A 21,041-nucleotide genomic window follows, 5' to 3' on the forward strand; every position below is an offset into this window, starting at 1 on the left:
AAACCTAACTAACCCAAGGACATCAAACACATCCATGCCCGAGGCAGAATTCGAACTTGCGACCGTAGCGGTCTCGCGGTTACAGACTGCAGCGTCTAGAACCGCACGGCCACTTCAGCCGGCGGATGAATACAGTAAGCAGTTTCAGAAGTATGTAGGTTGCAATTGTTTGTAGATGAAGAGACTTGCATAGGATAGAGTAGCATGGAGAGTTTCGTAAAATCAATCTTCGAACTGAAGACAACTATTTACGTCTCGTGGGTATTTTGATGTGACGTAAATTTTCACGCAAGAGGGGAGAGGCAACAGGAGCGCGTGAAGGACTATAAGGCTCAAATGGTTCTGAGCACTATGCGACTTAACTTCTGAGGTCGTCAGTGGCTTAGAACGTAGAACTAATTAAACCTAACTAACCTAAGGACATCACACACATCCATGCCCGAGGCAGGATTCGAACCTGCGACCGTAATGGTCGCTCGGCTCCAGACTCCAGCGGAAGGACTAGAAGGTCAGGTAGTGGAACAGATGGATCGTTTTAGTAGCTCGCCCAGAAGCGCTCCCCATTTTCCAGGAGTAATAAACCGAGCGAAAGCGGTCACACAGGAGAAGCATCTGGGCGTGACGCCATTTCGCGCCCCCGGTCGCGCCTCCTCGGCTGTGGCGGCGCTGGATTCAATTTGCCGGGCGCGGCATCTGCCGGCAATCCGGAGAGCGATGCGGGCCCTGCGTGATCCACATACGTCCTCCGCCGGACGCATGCAGCATCCATCAAGTTTCCCATTTCCCGAGTGTCGCTGCTATCTGGCCGCAGCCGCTCCGTCTCGCGGGCGGACGCCGTCCGGCCGGCACCTGTCCTTGACCCCACCTCCAATCCCCGGGGAGATGGCAGACAGCGACCTGTAAGACGTAGTGTGAGGCTGCGGAAATGTGGAAACCTGCAGACGTAAACTGAACTACTTCATTGACTCGTAATTGATGTGCGCAGCCTTCGACACAGGCAGTGACGTTTCAGAGCACGATAACTTGCAGATTAAAGGACACAGTCATGGAATGAACAACAATAGAGCTCGCAATACTGAGTACATAGTCTGTACAGATAAAGCACAGAAATACACAAGAATTAAAATTATGCTATTATAGATAGTGTTTCTCCTCTGGAGCGGTGTCGAGACATCGTATAAATTTGATTCACAAGAAAAACTTAGTCCTTTAGTTCATGTTTTCAGTGTATTTTCCGAATTTCGCCTCTAGTCAGCCCAATAACTGAAATGTAATACAACATTTTTTTTACCATTTTATCGTTAACAGATAAAGTACACTATTCGTTCAAATGGTTCAAATGGCTCTGAGCACTATGGGACTTAACTTTTGATGTCATCAGTCCCCTAGAACTTAGAACTACTTAAACCTAACTAACCTAAGGACATCACACACATCCAAGCCCGAGGCAGGATTCGAACCTGTGACCGTAGCAGTCGCGCGGTCCCAGACTGCAGCGCCTAAAACCGCTCGGCCACGCCGGCCGGCGCACTTTAATAATGAAATCACAAAAATTACTCAAGAAAGATATGGACTTTCCCAACGTCAAATAACTGTCCCGTTGTACTACGTGATCATGTAGCCGGGAAAAAATATTCACTGAAATTTGAAAGTGTTGCAATAGAGAAAATTTTGTCAGTATTGCAGTTAATAGTCTACCTGTTACACTATTATATGTACACACAAATAATCAATTATTGAAATCAAATTATTTAGAAGCATAATCAAAAGCTAGTTACGAGTCAAATACATTTTCAAACAGAACCTATTGCAAACTAACACAAATTTCAATTTTCAAGACTGGTAAAACTGCGTAAACAGGAGCCTTAGTTCATTTGTTAATATCACATATTCCGTAGGATAAGACCTTCTGTTTCAGGGTACAAAATGGTGCACGACTGAAGTATTGCCCAACCTTCCACAGGTTATATGTTGTTGTGGTTGTTTTTGTGATGGTGGTCTTCAGTCCGAAGACTGGTTTCAAGCTGCTCTTAATGCTACTCTATCCTATGCGAGCCTCTTCATCCACCAATAATTATTTCAACCTACATCCTTCTGCATCTGCTTATTGTGTTCATCTCTTGGTCTTCAGCTGAGATTTTTAACCCCCACACTTCCCTCCAGTACTGAATTTCTGATCCCTCATTGTCTCACAATGTGTTCTGTCAACCGATCCCTGCTTTTGGTCAAGTTACGCCATAAATTTGTTCTCTCCCCAATTCTATTCAGTGCCTCCTCATTGGTTACATGATCTACCCATCTATTCTTCAGTATTCACCTGTAGCAGCACATTTCAAAAGCTTCTATTCTCTTCTTGTCTTAACTGTTCATATAAATAGCTTCAGAAATATATATAATTTTGTGGTGTCACCCCCAGACACCACACTTGCTAGGTGGTAGCTTTTAAATCGGCCGCGGTCCGCTAGTATACGTCGGACCCGCGTGTCGCCACTATCAGTAATTGCAGACCGAGCGCCGCCACACGGCAGGTCTAGAGAGACTTACTAGCACTCGCCCCAGTTGTACGGACGACTTTGCTAGCGACTACACGGACGGAGAACCTCTCATTTGCCGAGAAAATGGATAGCATAGCCTTCAGCTAAGTCAATGGCTACGACCTAGCAAGGCGCCATTAGCATTATATTACCTCACGCCATCCTGCGTGAGCTTATAGCGTGCATTTCGGTCTCCTCAAACCACACTGTGTCGGCACTTCGGTCGACACATCAAATTTTACTCACCATAAAACTCTGCAACTGAAGAATTAACAATATCGTCCAAGTAACTTAAATGCGTAGAATTCGAAGCACGAATGCTGAAAGAAACACAACCTGTGCCTTACAACAGCGGAAGTGCGGAAACTACTGCTGGAAGTATATTGAGTATTCCTTCGTGTGATTTTCAGTCGTCACTAGACTGAAATATCGACGTGGGAACATTGTTTTTTCCTAGGTACACTATCCTCAATGTGCAACACTCTCCCTTGGCTGTATGACTTTCAGGGAAAAAATCTCCTCTACCTAAAGCAAGCACGAGTTCTGTCTTTTGTAAAGAAAGATAATGCTGAGGACATAGAAAATTACAGACCAGTTTCACTACTGTGAGTGTTAAAAAAACACACACAGAGTTTGGTTTCCAACGCGGGAGTAATATTACAGAGCTTTGGACACTGTCAACCATAAAATACCATTAAACAACCTAGAAGCATTGGTGTAAGAGGCATACGAAATGGATTGCTCCAGTCTTACTTGGAAAACAGGGTGCAAAACGTAGACAGTCCACAGCGCTGCTGATGATAAATCTTTCGTAAAACGGCCACAAAATTGCGAACAGGGTAGTGTGTTGGTTACAGTTCTGTTCTTAATACACACCAATGACTTTCAAGACGGTGTGACGTGGTAAACAAATTCCTTTTACTTTCACAAGATGCGACATCATCGCGAAAAAACAGTGACCCGTATATGTAATAAGTTTCCTTTAATTTAAGAAAAGAAATTCCTTTCACTGATAAAACACCATAAATTCTGTTAGAGTAAGCAAATGAAACACTCAATAACGTTTATAATTCGACAGTAGGTAGTAAATTAAAATTGAACATAAGGCAAACAAACATCATCTACTTCAACATAAAAAGGGAAAAGAACTCTGTCGCAATAAACAAAGATGATAAATCTGTAGATTGTGTAAAAAACATAAAAGTTTTTAGGGATGAATACAGAGTGTCAATTAATATTGACATTGACATTGGCACTAATATTCACAGACATAATGTCTTCATCATGTTAAGCTCTTAGGATTCTATCATCAGTGTGTAATAGTCAGCGTCTTGTGGTAACGTACCGTTCTTAAGTACGCTCAGTTCTTAGCTATGGGCTGAAAGGCACAAAACGTGGACACTCACTGCAGAAAAGGGCTCTAAGAATAATAACTATTAGTCATAATCATTATACAGAACTATTTTAAAAGCTTGGTATCCTTATCGCACAAATGTGATACCTAAAGACTGGTTGTGCATATCAGGGAAAACCTTACTAAATATTCCACTAATAGTTCTACATACACTAGTGAAATAAGAGCCCAAAACAGCATTTTCTATCTGGGATTAAAACTGTGTGATAAATTATTCAAGGAAATGAGAGTGAACTACTACTATAAAATAAATGTGTTGAAAAAAGGCAGCTAAAAACGCTACATAGGTAACAGATACTACCAACATAATTAAAGGTTCCTCGGAGAACATATCCGTAGTCTGGGGGTAGCGTCTTTGATTCACAATCAAAACGCCATCGGTCCCAGGTGCGGATCCTGCTGCTGCTTATATTTCGATTAATAATCAGCACTGCCGGCCGGTGTGGCCGTGCGGTTAAAGGCGCTTCATTCTGGAACCGCGTGACCGCTACGGTCGCAGGTTCGAATCCTGCATCGGGAATGGATGTGTGTGATGTCCTTAGGTTAGTTAGGTTTAATTAGTTCTAAGTTCCAGGGGACTGATGACCTCGGAAGTTAAGTCGCATAGCGCTCAGAGCCATTTGAACCAATAATCAGCACTGACCCCTCATTCTGCCAACGGCCTTGTCAAAGAGGGCAGAGAAGCGGACAGAGGTTCACGGTACTCTCTTGTCCTAGGGGTGGGAAACTGTTGCTAAAGGCGGAAGAAACAGCAATGATCAACGGCATGAGTATGCAGAAGGCAATGGAAACCACTGCATTAAAGACACGTAACTTGTATCCACAGGACATGTGGCCTGTAATTGAAGAAGTGTCATGATGATCTCTCCATTGGCAAAACATTCTGGAATAGTCCCCCATTCGGATGCCTGGGAGGGGACTGCCAAGGAGGAAGTTAAATGAGAAAAGTATTGAATAATCAACGGAAGGAAAGCGTTCTTCGAGTCGGGGCGTGGAATGTCAGAAGCTCGAACGTTGTAGGAAACTAGAAAATCTGGAAAGAGAAACGCAAAAGCTCAATCTAGATACAGTAGGGGTCAGTCAAGTGAAGAGGAAAAGAAGACAAGGATTTCTGATCAGATGAGTATAGGGTAATATCAACAGCAACAGAAGTTGGTATAACGGGAGTAGGGTTCGTTACGAATAGGAAGGTATGGCAAAGAGTGTGTTACTGTGAACATTTCAGTGATAGGATTATTCTTATCAGAATCGACAGAAAAAACCAACACCGACAACGGTAGTTCAGGTGTACATACCGACGTCGGAAGTTGAAGATGAAGAGATAGAGAAAGTGTATTAGGATTTTGAAAGGGTAATACAGTATGTAAAGGGAGATAAAAATCTAATAGTCATGGGGGCCTGGAATGCTGTTTTAGGGGAAGGAGTAGAAACATAGGTTACAGGAGAATATGGGTTTGGGACAGGGAATGAGAGAGGAGAAAGATTGAGTTCTCAATAAACTTCAGGTAGTAATAGCGAATACTCTGTTCAGGAATCACAAGAGGAGGAGATATACTTGGAAAAGGCCGGATGACACAGGAAGATTTCAGTTACATTACGTCAAGGCGAGACAGATTCGGAAATCAGATACTGTACTGTATGGCGTACCCAGGAGCCGATGTAGACTCAGATCACAACATGGTAGTGATGAAGAGTAGACTGAAATTTAAGACATTAGTCAGGAAGTATTAAGGAATGGCGTGATACGCTTGAAGTTCTCTAAGGCTATAGGTACAGTAATAGGGAATAGCTCAGTAGGTAGTACATTGAAGAGGAATGGACATCCCCAAAAAGGGTCGATAACAGAAGTCGGGAAGGAAAACATACGTAGAAAGAAGGTAACTGCGAAGAAACCATGAGAAACAGAAGAAATACTTCAATTGATCGATGAAAGGAGAAAGTACAAAAATGCTCCTGGAAACTCAGGAGTACAGAAATACAAGTCGCTGGAGAATGAAATAAGTAAGAAGTGCAGGGAAGCTAAGACGAAATGGCTGCAGGAAAAATGTAAAGACATCTAAAAAGAAATGATTCTCGGACGGACAGACTGTAAAGACATCTAAAAAGAAATGATTCTCGGAAGGACAGACTCAGCATACAGGAAAAATGTAAAGACATCTAAAAAGAAATGATTCTCGGAAAGACAGACTGAGCATACAGGAAAGTCAAAACAACATTCTGAAACATTAAAAGCAAGGGTGATAACATTAAGAGTGCAACTGGAATTCCACTGTTTAATGCAGAGGAGAGAGCGGATAAGTGGAAAGAATACATTGAAATCCTCTATAAGGGGGAAGATTTGCCTGGTGTGATAGAAGAAGAAACAGGAGTCGATTTAGAAGAGATAGGGGATCCAGTATTAGAATCATAATTTAGATAAGCTTTGGGTGACTTATGATCAAGTAAGGCAGAAGGAATAGACAACATTCCTTCAAAATTTCTATAATTATTGCGGAAGTGGCAACAAAACGACTATTCACGTAGGTGTGTAGAATGTATCAGTCTGTAGACATACCATCTGACTTCCGAAAAAAGAGTCACCCACACATTTCCGAAGACGGCAAGAGCTGACAAGAGCGAGAATTACCACACAATCAGCTTAACAGCTCATGCATCCAAGTTGCTTACAATAACAATATACAGAAAAATGGAAAAGATAATTGAGGATGCGCTAGATGACGATCAGTTTGGCTTTAGGAAAGGTAAAGGCACGAGAGAGGTAATTCTGACGTTGCGGTTAAGACAAGTTCATAGTATTTGTCGACGTTGCAAAAGGGTTCGACTATGTAAAATGGTGCAAGATGTTCGAAATTCTGAGAAAAGTGGGGGTAAGCTCTAGGGAGAGAGAGGCGGCCACAGTGGCCGTGCGGTTCTAGGCGCTTCAGTCTGGAACCGCGAGACAGCTACGGTCGCAGGTTCGAATCCTGCTTCGGGCATGGATGTGTGTGATGTCCTTAGGTTAGTTAGGTTTAAGTAGTCCTAAGTTCTAGGGGACTGATGACCTCAGATGTTAAGTCCCATAGTGCTCAGAGCCATTTGAATCATTTTTTCGTAGGGAGAGACGGGTCATATACAGTATGTGCAACAGCCAGGAGGGAATAATAAGAGTGGACGAGCAAGAATGAAGTGCTCGTATTAAAAATGGTGTAAGACACGGATGTAGCCTTTCGCCCATGCTGTTGAATCTGTACATCGAGCAAGCAATGATGGAAATAAAAGAAAGGTTCAGTAGTGGAATTAAAATTCAAATTGAAAGGATTCAATGATACGATTCGCTGGTGACATTGCTATCCTGAGTGAAAGTAAAGAAGAATTCTATGACCTGCTGAACGGAATGAACAGTCTAATGAGTACAGAGTACGGATTGAGAGTAAATCGAAGAAAGACGAAGGTAATGAAATTATAACAGTGGAAACTTAACATCAGGATTGATGGTCAAGAAGTAAATGAAGATAGGGAATTCTGTTACCTAGGCAGTAAAATAACCAATGACGGACGGAGCAAGGAGGAAATCAAAAGCAGACTAGCAATGGCAAAAAGGGCATTCCTGGCCAAGAGAAGTCTACCAATATCAAATACGGGCCTTAATTTGAGGAAGAAATTTCTGAGAATGTTCGTCTGGAGTACAGCATTGTTTGGTAGTAAAACATTGGCTGTGGGAAAACCGGAACAGAAGAGAATCGAAGCATTTGAGATGTGGCGCTACAGACGAATGTTGAAACTTAGGTGGACTGATAATGTAAGGAATGAGGAGGTTCTGCGCAGAATCGGAGAGGGAAGAACTTGTGGTAAACACTGATAAGGAGAAGGGACAGGATGATAGGACATTTGTTAAGACATGAGGGAATGACTTCCATGGTACTAGAGGGAGCTGTAGAGGGCAAAAACTGTAGAGGAAGACTGAAATACATCCAATACTGAGGACTTAGGTTGCAAGTGCTTCTCTGAGATGAAGAGGTTAACACAGGAAAGGAATTCGTAGCGGGCTGCATCAAACCAGTCAGAATGATGACAAAAAAAAAGGTCTCATAGTAGTGGTTAACAATGAAGGGGAAGATATACAACGCCCTGGTACTGTACAATAAGTGATCACAGCGTAAAGATTTTACAAGAAAATCATGTGCCAACGTCTACAGAGCATGCTAGTAATGTCTTGCCATTTCCTGAGCTCAGCATCTCCTCGAAGGGGGATTCTGACTCACTTACTCAGTTATTTACACTGACAGATGGGAGGAGATGACGATAAGCAACGGGCATAGCTACAAGTTTAAGGTACTGTAGTCAATTTTCCGAGAGAGGAGAGAGTGCAAGGGACATAGCTTGTTCGTCGTCCAGGAGTGTCAGTGGGTATCCATACAGGGTCTAGTGACAATTGCTTTATGTTATAAGTTACGTGATGCCAACTGTGTAGGATCGAAAGAACACTGAACAATATGGAGCAACATATGGGACAATGTTGTAGTTACGACATTGATCTCATATTCGGAAGCACGAATTGTTGGAAAACTCAATATGAAAATCGGGAAAGAATGAAGGAATTATGCTATCTTGAAAGCAAAATAGCACATGTAGGGTGAAACAAATAGGATATAAATAGCAGAAGAGCACGATCCAAGAGGGTTATTCATAGTTAAAGAATTACTAGTATCTGAACTGGGAAATTTTTGAGAACGTACGTTTGGAGTACCTCATTGTGTGAAGATGCATCATGGAATGTGAAAAAACCGGACAGCAAGAGAATCGGAGCGTTTTAGCTGTTGGGTTACAGATGAATGGTGAGAAATGAGGTCTGATAAGAAATGAGGTGGTTCTTCGCAGAATCCGGCGAGGAAAGTAAAGTGGGGAGAACAGTATCTAGAAGAAGTGAGACTGGTACAGCATGCGTGGTCAAGAAGAGATTTTCATGGTACTACCGGGAGCAGAGATAGGGGAAGAGTGATTATTACGTTACGTAACAGACAGTCAGTAAATTGAAGCATATAAAAATAGTACTGGACACATCCTTAGGTACAACATAAATACATAACGTAGTATACCAGTTATAAAGCGTAAACTAACAAAACAAATGGATGAGATAGGAGTCATAAGAAAAATAATAAGCAGTGAATGGTACTCTAGTAACGAATAGAGATGATTGTGGAGAAATTTATAGAATGCATATGTTTGGATTCCGTAGAAATGTTGGACCACGTGAGGCAATACTGACCTTACGACTTATCTTAGAAGAAAGATTAAGGAAAGGCAAACATACGTTTCTAGCATTTGTAGACTTAGAGAAAGATTTTGACAATGTTAACTAGAATACTCTTTCAAATTCTAAAGGTGGCAGGGGTGAAATACAGGGAGCGAAAGGCTATTTACAATTTGTACAGAAACCAGATGGCAGTTATAAGAGTTGAAGCGCATGAAAGGGAAGCAGTGGTTGGGAAGGGAGTGAGACAGGGTTGTAGCCTCTCCCCGATGTTATTCAATCTGTATATTGAGCAAGCAGTAAAAGAAACAAAAGAAAAGTTCCGAGTAGTTATTAAAATCCATGGAGAAGAAATAAAATCTTTGAGGTTCGCCGATGACATTGTAATTCTGTCAGAGACAGCAAAGGACTTGGAAGAGCAGTTGAACGGAATGGATAGTGTCTTGAAAGGAGGATATAAGATGAACATCAACGAAAGCAAAACGAAGATAATGGAATGTAGTCGAGTTAAGTCGGGTGATGCTGCGGGATTTATATTAGGAAATGAGGCACTTAAAGGAGTTTTGCTATTTGTGGAGCAAAATAACTGATGATGGTCGAAGTAGAGAGGATATAAAATGTGGACTGGCAATGGCAAGGAAGGCGTTTCTGAAGAAGAGAAATTTGTTAACATCGAGTATGGATTTAAGTGTCAGGAAGTCGTTTCTGAAAGTATTTATGGAGTGTAGCCATGTATGGAAGTGAAACATGGACGATAAATAGTTTGGACAAGAAGAGAATAGAAGCTTTCGTAATGTGGTTCTACAGAAGAATGCTGAAGATTAGATGTGTAGATCACATAACTAATGAGGAGGTACTGAACAGAATTGAGGAGAGGAGGAGTTTGTGACACAACTTGACAAGAAGAAGGGATCGATTGGTATGACACGTTCTGAGGCATCAAGGGAACACAAATTTAGCATTGGAGGGCAGCGTGGAGGGTAAAAATCGTAGAGGGAGACCAAGAGATGAATACACTAAGCAGATTCAGAAGGATGTAGGTTGCAGTAAGTACTGGGAGATGAAGAAGCTTGCACAGGATAGAGTAGCACGGAGAGCTGCATCAAACCAGTCTCAGGACTGAAGACCACAACAACAACAACAACATGTTCTCCCAGGCCAAAGAGACAATTAAGAAAAAAGAAGATAAAGTAGGAGAGTGAGGAACCCGCTGCTTACAAAATAGAGTTGCACAGGGTTACTATTTGCGTATCCAAGGAAGGTGCGCACTCCGTGCCGGCACACAGTTTGTTGCATGCCGTCTTCATGGTGCTGCAAAATTTAACGCCCAGATACCTTCTGTAAATTGAGCGTTCCTACTTTTGGAACTGGTCTACAGAGTAGTTAAGGACAGTATGTCGGTCCCTCAGCAACACATGGCCTGAACTTCTCAGTAGGTGTGATACACTGGAAGGTCAGGACATCATGGGCAAGAGGTTGTCTTGCAATGGTTTGTTGAAAGACGTCACGAACATGTCGAAGAGATGGTACAGCATAGGCCTTAAAATGTGTAACTGGAACGGCTGCTGTCCACATTACCAGCTGAAGGTTATCCTGAATCCTCACGCCAGTTGCTGGGCCCATGAGGATGAGCGCAATCAGCAACCTTCGCTCTTCTCAGTGCCTCCATATATTGATAGATTTATCGTGATGCCGTTCACAGAACTGAGAGTCGTCGAAAAAGACGGCGTGGTACCACCACTGTCAGCGCCCCTCTTTGTTCAAACGCGTGAAATGAGGACACAACAGCAGTCGCTATGTCTCGAGATATTGTGGCGCTGCCCATGTGGGTACTTACTTGAATTATGCAGATTGAATCCAACAGCCGTATTGTAATTCCTAATTTGTTTATTCAAAACAAGCTACCAGTTTCGATGCGAAAATGCGTCACCTACACCCGTGGAGTTTCGGTTGTCGTCTGATCATTGATGGATTGGTTGCTGTAAGTTACGGAATGCAGTTGATTTTGGCTCCACTACACTCGACTTTGTTGTCTGCTCATGCTGGCTAAACATGCTTAATGAGTTGTACTGTTTCTATTAGAAGACTCCGTTGGTCTTTGTTATTGTGGTTCGTACGTTGAGGACAGGTTACGCTTGGGGCATGAAGATGACACATTTTTGGGTCAAAAATGGTAGCATGTTTTGAATAAACGACGTTTGAATTAAAGTACAGCTGTCAGTTATTGTGGTTCGTACGTTGAGGACAGATTACGCTTGGGGCATGAAGATGACACTTTTTTGCGTCAAAAATGGTAGCATGTTTTGAATAAACGACGTTTGAATTAAAGTACAGCTGTTAGTTTCAGTACTCCGTGTCCTCCTGCTGTTCGACAATCCTCGATGGATTACCAGAGACTATGTGGGTATTTGCCTTCCTGCAAACAAGCCGATTTCCTGACACAACGTGACATGGTTAAAGGATCCTGCACAGTCAAGCGAATAACATTCTTGGGCTTTAGTAGTGTGAGGCCTTTGAGAGCCTGAGTGGCGTTCTATATGGTTGTCCTGATCCCCTAGATCCTATACACGCCTGAGGGTTGTCGGATTCTTTCCAATAGAAGCAGCAGTGTCGTGGAATGAAAATCTTCAGTCTCCGGAGGGCCACGAACCTGGTGCTGTCAACATCCTACTCCTGGTGGTAGAGATTTTGCCTTCTTATGTAAGGCATAATGCGATCATCTCACAAACACACAACATCAAATACGATTTGTGAGTGAGAAGAGACAGAAAACATCAAAAATTAAACTAATCTGTAATAAAACTGGGTAATATAACAAAGCAGCCTGCATACGCGGACGATGTTTTTCTAATAAGTGGCAACAAAGAGGACTTCCAGCTCTATTACAAGTTCTTATAGGAATGTTTGCAAGGAAAGCAGGGTTAAAAGTTAACGAGCAGAAAACTGAATACATGGTCGTGAGTAAGGCACCAAATGATCAAACGCCATTGATAGCTGACGAATTCACTTTTAAAAGAGTACATATTAAAATATTTCAGAATATTTTTAGTTAGCAGAAATGAATTGAAATTGAAATTAAGGCAAGGATCTCAGCGGAAAGTAGGTCATATTGGACGTGCTGTGCAGTGGAACAGTTACGAGAAGGTTTAAAATTGGACTGTACCAGAGTATAATTCTCGCGATAGCTCTATATGGCTCTAAAATATTTACATTAAGGACAACAGATGAACAAAAACTGTTATTGTTCAAGATAAGGATATTAAGGAAAATATTTGGCCCCAAGAGGGACACCCAGTCACAGAAATTACGGTATTAAAACACTAGAACCGGCAGACATACACTCGCAAGCTGATATTGTCCGAAGGATGAAAAAAAAGAATATTTATTTGGGCTGGACACATAATTAGGATTGAGGAGGAAAAACTACCATGAGTAGCGTTCTCAGGATCTGTGAAAAGCCCAACGGGTCGAACAAGGCCACGAACAAGATGGAAAGATTATATCAACAGGGTATAGAGATGATAGGGATGAGAAAAGAAGAATCAACCATGAAAGCCAGGGGCGGAAATTTACAATTCTAGAAGCCAAGGTCGCTTCATGTGCAGTAGCTAATTTCATGGCCAGTTTCGACAATAACTACCTGTCACCCTCAGATTCTCAGGTCTACAACGTACTGATAAAATATCGTTGATGTAGTATTCTGCATGATTGTACAAAAGTTATACACAAGCAACTATATTATCTTAATAATAAAACAATTTAAAGAAAACGGCCCTCGGTCACTATTTTTAAAGAATTAACCGGGTTTCGACGCTGCTAGAAGTGTCTTCCTCAGAATTAAAATCAAAGAATGGTCTATAACATGGTCACAGAATTATGACTAAAATGTATGATACAGAGTATAAGTACAGAAACATCGTGAAAGACTGGCAGTACTTATATATCATTTATAAAATAATAAATATGCCAAAAGGGCATTAGTCACAAAGATATTTAAGACAACAAATTGTGACGTCGAGCCACTAAGGGCTGCTCGTTGCTTACGCGGTTACAGGTTGCATACGGACTGAGGTGTCCGCGTTAACAAATGCGGCCAGGTGAACATGGCAGTGCAACGAGCGCGCCATCTAGTAGCCGTAGATACAATTAGGCTCTTTCACATTGAAATATAAGCAGAAATGATTATAAATTAACAGTATTTGGTACATAATGATAGTAGCGTACAACATAACATTTTGTCTACAACCAAGCTTATAACAGTAAGATAAAACATGAGAACATCATTATGAAAATGTAGACAGGACTGAATGACAACTTATAGAGAACAATATTGACGTGAAATACAGCCAAGAAGCATTTGATCATTATAAAGCATAGCACTACCGTAGAAGGAAACCTGCTCAAGGAGACCCGAAGTCAGATATCGAGTAACGGCTTTATAGCGTTGAAAAAATTTTTGTTACGTAGTTGTAGCTGTTGGTTAAGGATGAGGCTATCCTTTCGAGCAAGATGTTTGGAAATCTCTAATTCTTCTAGAATATCTAGTCTACGCCCTTTCATTCAGGTGTGCAAAATGTTGCTATCGCAGATGGCTTTAGGTCAATGACCTGTAATTAGAAGATGGTCAGCAAAAGACGAATTTTGGAGGGCAGTGCCATTTTTTCTTAGCAAGTGTTCTTTATATCTCGTAGTGAAAGCACGTCCAGTAAGAGGAGCAAGCATCGCATACAATTTTGTAGACACCAGAATTTTCTAAAGGGGAACGAATAGAATGTAAATTATGAATGAAGTTCTTTTTTTCAAATTGTTATTAGTAGAAAAAGCAACGTTGCAATCGTATTTCTTTCGAAGAATGCGTTGGATCTGATAAGAGATAGGCCCCACTAAAGAAATAGAGAAATATTTTTTCGAGTTAGACTCTATAACAGAAGTGCCTAGCGTAGTAATTCTTTCAGCAGTTTTCTTTTTAAGGACGTCATCTGCTATGTTGGGTTTATACTTGTTGTTAACTGATATTGTTTTAAGTAAATTGATTTCATCGTTGAACTTTTCTTTAGAAAGTGGGATGGAAATGGCTCGGTGAACAGCAGAATGAAAGAATGATTTTTTATGCGATTGTGGATGAGTAGAAGATGCAGGAACGATCTGGTCGGTATATGTCACTTTACGAAAAATATTGAAAGAAATTTTATTTGTTTCTATAGTAAGTGTCAAGCCAAGGAAGTTTAGTTGACGAGCCTCATTTTCAAATTCGATAGTAAAAGAAATTTTCTCATGAAGATCATTGAATAGGTTAAAGATACGATCAACATCGTCAGCGGATCCTTTGTAGATGATCAGAATATCATCAACGTATACGGAATAAGAAAAAATGCTCAGTGACGCAGCTGGAATACAATTAAAAATTTTCTCTTCTAGGGAGTTGATTGAAATATCAGCGAGGATACCAGCTAATGGATTTCCCATAGCGAGACCCTCGGATTGCTGTACAAATGTCCATTAAATTCGAAATAGTTGTACTTGACTACGATTGAGATGAGATTCATGAAGTCTGTGATTTGTTCATCTGAAATATCTTTTCTGAATCGACGTAAATTTTTTTCTACAATTGTAAGCGTTTTCTGTACGGGGACGTTAGCATAAAGATTTTTAATATCGAAAGAAACTAATTTGGTGTTTGAACTGCATTCTAAGTCTTTTATTTTTTGGACTACGGTGTGACTATTTGGGACGGAAAAATTGTTCACAAAAGCGAATGATTTTCTCAGTTTCACGTAGAAATTTGGCCATATCATCGTATGCACCATTCATACTATTAGATATCGGGTTTGTGGATTTTAAATTGAGACCGAAGTTTTGGGGCCTGAGGGTCCATGTTAATGAGCATTTTCTTCTGAAACTGTTTGAGTAGGAAATTTGCGCTGTTGATGGCTGCCCTGACCTCTTTTTGTAAAACTTGAGTCAGATCCTCATGCTGTTCCGAAATATTATTTTCGTTAAAGAAATCTAAGGTTTTGGAAATATATTCAGAGTTATAAGCAATAACTAAAGAGCACCATTTGTCTGATTTAGTAATTAGGGCTTCTGCTTCTTTAAGTTTATTATTAATGGAAACGACCAACATTCTATCATTATGCGTAACGCTATGAACATGGGCTGTATTTTTCATGAAAATGTTAGCTACGTTATAAGCAATACGAGTTTGACAAGCCTTATCTATTTTTTTTTTTTTTTACTATCGAGACCAACTTTAAGATTTACAAGCACTTTTTCAATCACATTTCTATCTGACAGGTCGGGCAAGACATTATACTTCAGCCCTTTTTCTTGCAGGACAGTTTCATTCTGTGTAAAAATGATGTTAGTTTTGTTCGGAATTCTTTTGTAAAAGGTATGACTGCTTTTTTTAAACGTACTCTGACGACAATTTTCACTAGGAAACAGACAGAAAGGCTTGCTGAGTTTCTTTTCATGCTTCTGTATTATGCCTAGTTTACAAGTTTCTAAATGTTCGTTAATTATCGTCCAGAGATCGTCAATGTTAAAATTGTAATTAATATGAAAAATATTTGTCAGTTCTAAGTACAGGTAATAAGCTTCTTCGTTAAGAAGATCTTTTTTGGCATATAGCCTTTTAATTCTATCAGAAATGAGATTTTTCATGAAAGGTCTGAAGGATTTAGGATTTTTCTAGCAAACAGCAAAGTTAATATAAGCTTTCGCGTAGGGAGGGACTAATCCCCTTATTTCACATTGTTTATTAAAATCAATAGCCATACTCGTATTTAGTATTTTCTTTTTTAAAACTTTTTATTTGGTGACAGCCTTGGATGCTTAGGCAGGCAAGAATCGCAAAATTTTGTACATGGCTGCACGTTCAGAGACCGTGACTAGTTACAATTGAAAGAAACAGCCCTTGGTCACTATTTTTAACGAATTAACCGGGTTTCGACACTGCTAGAAGTGTCTTCCTCAGAATTTAAATGAAACACTGGTATATTATTTTATAAATGACTTATAAGTACTGCCAGTCTTTCACGATGTTTCTGTATTTATACTCTGTATCATACGTTTTTAGTCATAATTCTGTGACCATGTTATAGACCATTCTTTGATTTAAATTCAGAGGAAGACCCTCCTAGCAGTGTCGAAACCTGGTTAATTCGTTAAAAATAGTGACCGAGTGCTGTTTTCTTTCAATTGTAACTATTCACGGTCTCTCAACGTGCAGCCATGTACAAAATTTTGCGAAAAATTGTATACCTCCCAGAAATATAATCACACATCAGTCTCGTCGACATAACCTATTGAGAAAATTTTCTAATTTTTATAGTACAGCTCCACACTGGTTTGTGACATTTATAAAACTTCTAAATAAAATATCCATAAAACCAATAAGGAGTATAGGTGCAAGAAGAGGTAATTTAATGAAGATAATGCGTCGACGACACTTAAAACTGAGCCGATTCGCTTTAGAACCCATGTTAAGTGGTCGTAAGCTTGGTCGCCAGGCGGTACTACCGCACTAGGCACCCTTAAATCACACTACATAAAAAACTATAGACAGGAACGTTGTCCCAACGGGACAATTAGCACTGACGTGGCTCACAGCACAAAACAAGTTCATAACCAGGTGACCGAGCGAGATGGCGCAGAGATTGGCATACTGGAGTCGCATTCGGGAGGACGACGTTTCGAACCCGCGTCCGGTCATTATGATTTAGGTTTCCCGTGATTTTCCAAAATCGCTTAAGGAAAATGCCGGGATGGTTCCTTTGAAAGGGTACAGCCGACGTCCTTTCTCATCCTTGCCTAATCCGATGGGATCGATAACTTCGCTGTTTGGTCCCCTCCTTTCGGATCAACCATAACGAGGCATAGAGTAGAACAAGTCACAGATATCCATGATTGTTATATATAGGTGTTACATGCATATGATGATAGGCTCATACCTAGAGCAAGTGTGAGTCTTCTGTTATGTAACTGACAACCAGTAAATGGAAGGACATAAACATAGCTTCAGGACTGTGCACATCCTTAGACAGAACATACGCACATAGCGTAGTATAACAGTTATAAAATGCAAACCTACAAAACGATGGGAAAAGACTGGAATCATGAGAAAAATTATAAGCAGTGGACGGTACTTTCGTAAGGTGTTAAGGTGGCTATAATTTCGCACCTTACAAGCACTCATCCACATACTTTGCCGTGATCTACAAACACAACTAGGTATCATGTAATAGGTTGTACATCGTATATATGAATATATAAAGGAGAGTGACATTGTCACTTACGTCTTGTAAAAGATTGTTAACGCTTATTGCATGAAAGGTGAAGGAGTGTCTTTATCATAAAAATGGAGTGATAAATGATTGCCTATACTAGTCGAGGTTGGAACGCCAGTGGAGATGAAACGGCAGGCTCTAGGTGAATGGCCCGCACAGGTGTTGGTCCTGGTTAAGCACAGGAAGTAGGCAGACGGACGTTGTGGCAGCTGAGCTCTAGAGCACAATAGGGTGACGGCTGGCCGCTATTGTAGTAGGAGCCGGAAGGATAACCCGATATCACTTCCGCACGCTGAAAATCTTGGACGCAGAAGAGAGGAACGAAGAAGCGGCACCTCGGAAACCACGCAGGCTGGGTTATTTCCAAGGATTTTTACTCATAACCGTACCATTGTACGAGTATAGGTTTTTCCTTGCAAACTTTCCGCGCTGGACGACAAAAGACTAAAATATGGTTGGTCGGCGTTCGGAAGAATCCGAAGAGAGGAAGAATATTCCGTGGTTTCGGGAATATGATTCGTTTTCGGAATCACGATGGTTGAGAGGGAAGCCCTGCCGGGAAGCCAGCGGTGGAGAGACGTGGTCTTCCGTTGTGAGCGCCCGTGTGTGACGGTCGCCCGATATCAGCTTTTGTTGGTATAGACGGACTTGCTGTCTTTGCTCTCAGTTAGAACAGTTAGGAACTGTACGGTTGCGAACCTATACGATTCTGGACCTCACCTACGGGTTGGAAGTCGTCGTTGAGTACGCAGCGTTCAGTAATTGAGAGCACTTCCTCTGCCTGTACCTTCACAGAGACGTTGTCTGAACTCCGTCCTTGTGGTTAGGAGTAAGCGTTTCTCGTATGTAGAGCACAGAGAGGAGAAGACAGTATTAGAGTATATTAGTCAGAGGACCGCCTTCTGCCATCCGAGTGTCTGAAAGATTTTATTTGTGGCTGGAGCTCTTCCACCGTCGCAGACTAGTACGAGAACCATCACTTCGACGCACCGGACGCAGTACATACGGTGATATCGCAAATTGCTTCGGCTTATTAGGGCTATAAAAGCTAAACAGCTGTGATCACGTTAGTTTATTTCCATTGAGGTTCCACACCACCGTAGATCATCTTTGAAAGTAGTGTCTTCTAGTGTTTGGTACGTAGATGATGTCATTTCGCGTTATTGATATTAGACCGCGCAGTCATAATAAGGGGCAGAGCTGGGCAATTGATTAGTACTTTTACTTAGGAAATGTAAACTTTATAATATAGAGGCTTTTTTAATCTACAATAAATATACAAGCAGGAACAACGTTTATCATTTAGTAGGATTAGTTGCCTTCATCATTCACTTATGTTTAGATTGTAATTTAAAGAATTAAGAGATCCTGAGATCTGCTTAAGGGGGTAGTCAGATAGGGACAAATCTTCATTTTACCGGTTACTATTCTCCGTTGCGCACATTCATTTTACACCCGCCTGGAGTAGCGTCATGGAAAGGAACAGAAATGTTGTTGGAGGAATGTAGAGAACGCAAATGGTCTCTCAGACCAAAGTGACAATTAAGAAAGAAGAAGATGAAGAAGAGTGAGAAATCCGCTGAGTACAGAATGTAGTTGCCGTGAAATGCTAACTATTTGCCTATCGAAGGATGGTGTACGCTTTGTGTCAACTAAAGTTTGTTATATGCTGCCTTCATGGTCATTATCATCAGTGTTCTGCCAAAAGGCATGTTTTCACATGGTAATTCTCCAGACTGTCCGATCTTCTGCCATCCTCTTCAGGTCTGCATAATTTCCTCTTCCCTTTATGTCGTCTATCAACTTGTACCTCTTTCTTCCTCTGTCTTCTCCCGCAAACCAATCCTTCCAAAGCATTTGCTAGCAAGCACTCCCTTCTCAATGAATGTCCCAACCAGTTCTTTTTCCTTTCTCTTACAGCCTTCTGCAGACATCTTTTCTCACCAAACCTTTCCAATACGCTTTCATTACTCACTCTTTCCATCCGGCTTATTCTCTCCATTCTCCTCCACATCCACATCTCAAATGCTTCTAAGCTTTTTTTCATCCTCTCTTTTCAGCGTCAATGTTTCTGCCCCATATAGTGCCACACTCCAGACAAAACATTTGCCAAGCCGTTAACTTAGCCCTTTATCTAATTTGCCACATTGGAGTTTCCTCTTTTTGTTGAATGACTCCTTCGCTGTGCCAATTCGAGTTTTCACCTCCTGATGACTTCTCAAGACTTCAGTTATTGTGCTTCCAAGATATTTAAATGCACTTGCTTGGCTAATGGTAGATTGTCATATTTTAATATTGGACAATCTGTGTCTTGTACTCTTTGTTTTTGCAGTGTTTATTTGCATCCCATATTCCACACAAGCTTCATCTTTCAGCATGTTATTCACTGTCCGCTGACTTTCTGCCACTAAAAGCGTGTCATCAGCAAATCTTATACATTCTACTCTCTTTCCACCAATACATACTCCTCTTTTCCCATCTAAGCCTTTCGCAATAATCTTTTCAAGGTATGCGTTAAACAACAGTGGGGAAAGGCAACAACCTTGTCTAACAACCCGTCCAATACTGCTTCCTTGACGCTGCTGCAATTTTAATGCTCAGAAACTTTCTGTACATTGAGCGGTCTTATTTTTGGAAATGGTATACGGAGTAAGGACGGCCAAACAGCAAGTACCCAGTGCCGTAAACTTGCCACCACAGTCGATTGATCTCTGAAAGAGCGGTTCACAGGCGAGGCGACAGTCAGGAGTTGTAGCAGGGGACGTGACACCACTGCAAGGTCTCAGCTTACCGCCTCGACACAAGGCAGTGCGGCGCTTTGATCAGTTTCCGATGCAATTACGCAATGAAAGACTGGACTTGGTGTGAGGGCGCTAGCTATCACGGGTGCGATTCGTTTGAACGTCCGGTAGCTCACGACACCGCTATTGAGACTGCTAACGAGCCACCGAATCAGGGCGCCAATCGATGCTAAGTGCGTAGGAAATGAAAGCATGGAGAACTACAAAGATGAATGCACGAGGAGAATCGACTCCTGGTAAATGGAGGGCAACATCGTATCGGTAAAAGGTATTAATGCTTCTGGAGACTAATTTGGAAGGCATTAGTGTTTCTTCACGCAAGAGTTTACAGCACGATACATTGATTAATTAAAAGTATGTCCTGCCTCAGACTTCTATTCGAGCTGTTGACCACTTTCATTTCAAACATATCAATAGATACGTCAATCATGTTTAAAACAAAAAATACTACATAAACACATTCACCCAGGGTGCAATGTTAAGTTCACTACGAATAGTACCCACATTACTCACAGTTATAAAAGGACCATAAGCATGTCAGAGATGCACTGTGAGTAATATCACTGTATTTAAACGAAAACATTGAACCACTTCATGATCCAGCAGATATTCCTGAGGTATAACAACGACAAAGTTAAAATACGATGCCAGCACAGCATATGCATATTTATGTGTAACTGTAAAGCTTTGCCAAACAACCCAAATCTTTTCATATATCTGTTTGGTTATAGTGCATTCTCTGAGGTTGTGTGGATACTTTTATTATTAATATTT

At 41.1% G+C, this 21,041-nt stretch overlaps 1 protein-coding gene across 1 annotated transcript in view; it reads right to left on the minus strand.

Moving 5' to 3' along the window:
- Positions 1 to 595: 595 nt before the first annotated feature.
- The window catches only part of LOC124789069 (dachshund homolog 1-like), a 38,159-nt gene continuing 17,713 nt past the window's right edge, over positions 596 to 21,041 (minus strand). The window contains exon 2 of the mRNA XM_047256360.1: positions 596 to 897. Coding sequence (XP_047112316.1) covers positions 596 to 897 — 302 coding nt within the window. The remainder of the gene's footprint in view (positions 898 to 21,041) is intronic.

The sequence above is a fragment of the Schistocerca piceifrons genome, chromosome 3 (genome assembly GCF_021461385.2).
Source record: "Schistocerca piceifrons isolate TAMUIC-IGC-003096 chromosome 3, iqSchPice1.1, whole genome shotgun sequence".
Taxonomy (NCBI): Eukaryota; Metazoa; Arthropoda; class Insecta; order Orthoptera; family Acrididae; genus Schistocerca; species Schistocerca piceifrons.